A 6,527-nucleotide genomic window follows, 5' to 3' on the forward strand; every position below is an offset into this window, starting at 1 on the left:
TCAGATAAAGACACTGCTCTCATAAAGACACTGATGTCATTTTGGTAATTTGCTTAGTTATTTGTACTTGCTTCATTTAATCTTGAGAATGCAGACTATAAAATGGAAATCCTCAAAAACCTTCTTGAGGATGTTAAATGGCACAGCAGCATAGAAAAAGCTGTATTACATGGGACACATTACATGGACACATTCTTCCTGAACACTCGAATTCTTGAACTATGGGATTAAACCCTTGCCAAGGCTTTCCCATATTTTGAAATGATAGACCCTTAGCTGACAGTTTGCAGGTAGAAAGAAATCAGTAGTAACTGCAGCAGTGTTTAGTTGACCAGACCACCAAAAATGCAATTATAGTAAAGGAAAATTACATACACAGGGAAATTGTAATTTTACATGTTGCTTTGCTGTCCTTTACACTAAAATACTCAAGACTGCTTTTTCTTTTACTGTGGATCAGCATTTCTGTCTGATTTTATGGGATCACTCCTCTGTTTTTGAAATGAAACTCGAATCTAGCTCATGAAAAGCAAAATGGCCCCATCCCTGCATTTAAGCTGTATTTTCCGCTCTCAAGAAGGAACGCACTTGATCTGACCTGGCATTCTCACTCTCTGGTGGAATCTGAGCTCTGTAGCTGAGCAGATTCGCCCATCAGATATTCTTACCTAGCAAGTGTCTGCTCATCAAGCTGGGTATGTGCATGGATTCAGGCACCTCTGATTTATTTTAGGGCAGGGGAAATGTTTCGGTGTTTCCTTGTGGCAGAGGTAAAGAAGGAATGTTCTGTCTCATGTCCAGTTGATGGTTAATGTGCATTACTGAGGGGGGAAAAAAGGGCATTTCCTGGGCAGGCTGGCTCTGGGATGTGGGCACTGCTTGGCCCAGAGCATCTGCCTGGCAACAGGACAAGATCCCTACATGATGCAGTCCATCTCCTACCTGGAGGATGGAAACAGACAAAGGGGGAGGGTACAGAACCAATGAGAACTTGAGTCAAAAGGTGGAATGAATTTAAGATGTGTGAGATTGAGCAAGAACTCAGAAGCATGTGTTTATTTTCAAATGAGGGACTTGTTTTATTTAGAACAGTGTACTTCTGTTCCTTGTGTCATTACAGATTTTTGCAGTAAATAATCACATCCAGAGTATTTCTGAAGAAAGTATTTAATCTTTTGTTTGGTTTGGTTTGGCTTTTTTAGCATCTACTCGAACAAGAATGCAAAAGCAGAAACTGAATGATGGAAATGATACCTCAGCGAGTGAAGAAAAGTGAGATTCTTCTCAGGACCAGGGGCTGCACTGCAGGCCCTCTTAGATTGTTTCTGTTTTACAGCCTTCATTAACTGAGTTGCTTTTTTAGTTGCTTTTTATTCCAAAGTCCTAGTTGAAAGCATTTGTACTTTTTAAATTTTTATATGTTTTTCATGATACTTTTGGCCTTATGATGTAGCATATATACAATGTACGCCTCTGAATTTAATTTATATATTTTTGTGAGGGTTTTAAAAACAAACTTGGAAGGTGTCTTAGTTTTCCTATTGCAACATTACTGATTTAAGCCAGTTCAGTCCACTTGGACTGAATTTCTCTGTCTAAAGACAAGATGTTAGCTAGAATGATTTGAAATGCACTATTTTTTTTTCTTAGATTTCATTTTTATATCCTCATTACTTGCAGATTTTGAACATGAGGGGCCAGATACTGCAAAGATTTCTGTCTCTGTATATAATGAGCACATCAGATTCCCATTAACTTAAACTGCACAGCAGTCATGAGACCTTGCAGAGTCAGGGCCTCACATCAGGCATACAACCTGAATGCAGAGTGAACTCATTACGTAGCTGTACTACTGAAACCAGTACTTAGTATTTGTGTAATTTCAGAGGGCAGTTATGCTGTCCATCAGTTTGAATTTCATGGAATATGGATCCCACAGAGAATACTCCCAGAAGCTGAAGCTTCTTCCCATACGCAGAGTACTTGATGTGCACTTTCTTCTCCTGGAAGATCTCAAAGTATTGAGATTCCCACCTGGTACATGAGGTTTCAAAATTCCAATGATGTAGAATTTTCTCGATTTCTTCAGATTTTCGCCTACCCATCGCCAAGCTGAACAAGCTTGAGAAACAGGCACCAAACCTCCTTCCTGTAACTGAAAGCTGAGTGTCTCCAAGTGAGGTTCCAGGTAAGAGTAGCCTGGTCTCTAAAAGCACAGGCTATCCTCTCTCATCTGCCTTGCTGCAGCATCCGCACAAAAGCCAAACTTGATGAGCCCATGCTGAGAAAACCAGTCTGCCTTGTTTTACTGAAAAGGCAGAGTTTAACAGGCAACTTCTTGTTGTAACTAGCAAAAAACCCCCAAAACAACCCCAAACCTTTTTTCATCTGAAGTATTTGTAAGTTACTGATTCAGATACTGGAATTCTTTTTGCAGTGACAAAGTGTTTGCAAAATAGGTAAGGGAAGCACATATTTGACTTCCAGTGGATTAAAATATGAGCAAATAAATGAAGTTTTGCTTCAGAATTACCCATTTTTATGAAATGTAGCTTTTGCAGCTACTTAAATTACAAGAACTATAGTAGAAGCGTATGCTATTCATTACACAAACATTTTAAACCAGCATCTTCTCCGGCTAGCTTATTTAGAGATTGTTTAGCTGATCCTAGAATAGTTACAGCAGCACATTTGAAAGATCAGTTCTTTTATTGAATGGAAGCTAATCCTAGAGCTACTAACAATTCTACCAGCAGTGCACTGATTTGTCAATGAACTTTAAAATAGAACTGAGTTCTTTTTTTAGTCTCAATACGGCTTCAACTTTCTTCCTGAAAGATGTAACAGTGTTAAGAGTACCTTATGTTTATTTTCTCACTTTTTGCAATTTTACAGAATATGTGTTAACATTGTGGTACACTGACCATAAGCTACAGCAGCTGAAGTTCTCCCGTGATCCTTTGGCTGTATTATTTCTTTACTGTGACAATGTATTGTTTTGTTCAAACAGACATCAAATGTAAGAGAATATTTTATACAACTGATCAGTTTCTCTCCTTTCAAGGTAAATAAAATAGCTTTTAAAGGATTTATAGTTTTCAATTTTATTTAGGTGAGAAGGTGACTTCATGTGGTAATAAAGTATGGTAATGGCGTGGGCCTACAAGAAAGCTGGAGAGGGGCTTTTTACAAGGGCATGTAGGCATAGGCCAGGTTGGATGGGGCTTTGAGCAACCTGGTCTAGTGGAAGGTGTCCCTGCCCGTGGCAGGGCGGTTGGAACTAGGTAATCATTAATGTCCCTTCCAACCCAAACCATTCTGTGATTGTGTGGTACTGTGATGTCCTCCTGCATCACACTTGACCATGATTCTGCAGTTGGTACAAGCAGAGGTCACTCCATCTCCAGTGACTGATTCTGTCTTGTTGCAGAAGTCCAAATACTTAAACTGTTGGGCTTGTAGTTACCTTCAGAAGTTTCTGAAGATATTCTGGAAACCTTGTTTTCACCAGGCCTTTTGTTCTGGGGTCACTGTTGGTAACGCTTTGGACAGACACAGGCCAGCATTGTGTTCTGGGTCACCCTTGCCGAGGTGCCTGAGGCAGTCCTTAAAAGAAGCTGGTGTCCCATCATTTCACCACCCTGCTTTTCATAATCCATTCTTTCAGTCAGATTGCTGGAAATAGGCCAGGATGTCAAAACTTCAGCATAAGCCACCCTGCCCTTCTGGGCTGGATGTCTGGCCGTGGTCACGTCAGTCCTGCAGGCTCCCTGGGTTGCCTTATTGGAGTCCATAGGTGCCTGTGACTCATGGCTCTGCTGAGCCTGCAGTGCTATTTATAGCATCAGCACTCAGGATACTGTGTGGAGTACAAAGTGCACAGGCTCATAGGCCAGTCCCTGCCCCCTTCTACAAACACATTTTCAGAGTCTTATTTTTAAGCAAATACATTTGCAAATAAATGTGTACTGAAACTATCAGATTTGGAAATATTACAGTGTTGGAGAGTGCCTTTCTTATAGCGAGACCTTGTATTCAAAATGGCCTAGAATACTGAAATGGTATTCCGGAAAAAAAAGAAAATGAAGATTCAGAGCAGAGGAATTGGATAGAAAATGTGACAGGCATTTTAGGTAACTGTAAGGCAGTGGTGAGGATTGCACTGCTGGTCAAACTCTTCCTCTGTTTGCTGTGGAGAAACATATTTGTGGAGATCGGTCTCTGCCTGAGCCCTGTATGTAAAATGTGTGAGGTGAATTGGCTTGGCCAGTGTAGCCACCTTAAGTGCGATGAGCTGACTCTGAGCCTCTTCAGCCGCCGTTATATACCTTGATCTCCTCCTGCCATCCCCCATTTCCAAATGCTGTTTGTTTTTACTTGTCACAGGAACTTATTTCCCTGCATTTGACTTGCAAGTGAAGAATTTTGTGCTCACGCAGTGCTGGTCCAGAGAGGCTGTTGTAAATAGCAAGCTCCTCACAGGCGCTGGAGCAGACATAGACAATGTGTAAACTCTGTGTTTTGAAGTACAGGAGTGGCTGCAGGAAGATACTTGTGTCAGATGTGAAACGGCTCTGGGATACTGGTGCAAAGTACAAGCTGAAATACTTTAAGTTGTAACAGATAAGCTGGTCATAATGTACCTTTGCTTCAGAAACAGTTATTGGTGTTTTGAAGACAGTTTTATTACTCAGTAAGTCACCAGGCCATTAATTTCTTTGAAAGGTGGAAACACACTTATGCAAATACTCCAGCTTTTTTTTGCAGACTCAGTTTTCATTCTGCTTCAGATGCTTTATCCAGGGGCAGTTATTTCTAGAGGAACACAAATATTATCTCTGGTTTGTTTCTTTTTATCCCCACTCCTGTGTGATCAGCTCATTTTACACACGTGAGACTCCCACTCATAGTTTTTTAAATATTATGGCATTTTTATTAATGGACTATTAAACCCAGGCAAGTTTGTAAAGAAACAAGAAATCAAAACATATTTCCGCATCATTAGGTGGTAGCCAATGAGTCCTGTCTCTGTGGGGTAAAGAAATGCTTTGGAAAGCCTAGGGGGCAATTGTTTAGATCATGTAAACCCAGCGGTTCACACAACTATTGGGCATTGTAACAAAATTCTAGTGGTGGGTACTGGTTGCGATGCAGTGCTGACTCTTGGCTTCAGTTACTCAAGAGAACCATTAAATGACCCTATCTCTGCGTGTAACTTCTTTTTCTTTCAAATTCCATTTGATTCAGGAAGTTATCCACCTGGTTCCATTTCCGCAAAGTGGAACATCCCTCTTTTTAAACCTCAGGTACAATTTTTGGCTGTGGTGTCCTAAACCAGAACAATACTTGCATATTTAAACAACTCATAACATATTTAACCTGCAAGATACACAAACATGAATCTGTTGCAGACCATCTCACAATGGTAAAATGCATCCTTAATTTCTCCTACAAGGACCCGTGATTTGGTTCTAAGCACATTTATATGCACACATCCATGTTTAACCACCTAAGCCAGGGTGTTCTTTTAAACATTGACCTTTAAGTGCTAAGGAAAGTGCATGCTATGAAAGTTAAAAAAATTAATAAATCAGTGTCCCTGTCAATGTAATGCTGTCACACCCAGGCCAGATGATATACACTGCATGAATAAAAGCCAACACTGACCTACTGCATCTTTAGAATCATCTTCATTCAGTCCAGAGATACTTGTTCTCAAAATTACAGGCTTTGTCAATTACTCTGAAACTGCAGTGAGGTTTTAATGTGTACAAGTAGGTTGGAAATTATGAGCAGGAAGGAAATACACTGAAAAAAAAACAGTGGCACTATTGGCTATATTAAGCCAAAAACACCTTGCTAAGAAAGCATGCAATTTGCAGTACAGTAGTTGTTGAACTACTTTTTTTGAACTTGAGCCAGCTTGAGAGAGTGGCCTTGCTCTCCTCTGCTGTCACTTCATGGAGTGGTGCCTCTATGAAACTACGGAGCAGGGAATGTTTTTAATCAGGCCTCAAGTTAAAAACAACCATTTCACAGTTACAGGTTTGGTTCTTTAAGTAAAACAACAGAAACCTGTGAGAGACCTTTTGTAGTCCACATATTGGGAAGGCCAGAGTGACGGCAAGGCCTTTGCAAGGGGAATGGGTGCTTAGCTGGTTCCATTTCCTGGTGAGGTTGACTGTGTGCCAGTGCAATGCCAATACAAGCTGGTAGCTGCAGGTTGGGGCTGTGGCCATCCACCCTCTTTCTGTGTTGTAGTTACAGCTAAGAAAATGCTGGCAGGTGAATCTGGCAGGTCTTGAGTTCTTGATTTACTTCAGCCATCCCTAGCCTAACCAAAACACCTGGAATTGCCCAGCCTGAGTTAGGCAGAATTGCCTTGTGCCCATGCTATATGTTATATGCTGGGCTGTAACATACAATGTTTACAGCAAAGTTGTGCCCTGCCATGGTACTGTTCCAGTGTCTGTGGCCCTGAGTCGAGCGCTATTCAGCAGCACCTTACCAAAGCTGATCTCCAGGGA

The 6,527-nt window shown here is 41.0% G+C and overlaps 1 protein-coding gene across 2 annotated transcripts in view; it reads left to right on the forward strand.

Moving 5' to 3' along the window:
- The window catches only part of RB1 (RB transcriptional corepressor 1), a 73,269-nt gene extending 70,195 nt beyond the window's left edge, over window positions 1–3,074 (forward strand). For both annotated transcript variants that reach the window (XM_080613269.1, XM_080613270.1), the window contains one exon: window positions 1,203–3,074. In XM_080613269.1, coding sequence (XP_080469395.1) covers window positions 1,203–1,276 — 74 coding nt within the window. In that variant the 3' untranslated portion in view covers window positions 1,277–3,074. The remainder of the gene's footprint in view (window positions 1–1,202) is intronic.
- Window positions 3,075–6,527: the final 3,453 nt, after the last annotated feature.

Source organism: Psittacula echo (genome assembly GCF_963264785.1).
Source record: "Psittacula echo genome assembly, chromosome: 3".
NCBI lineage: Eukaryota > Metazoa > Chordata > Aves > Psittaciformes > Psittacidae > Psittacula > Psittacula echo.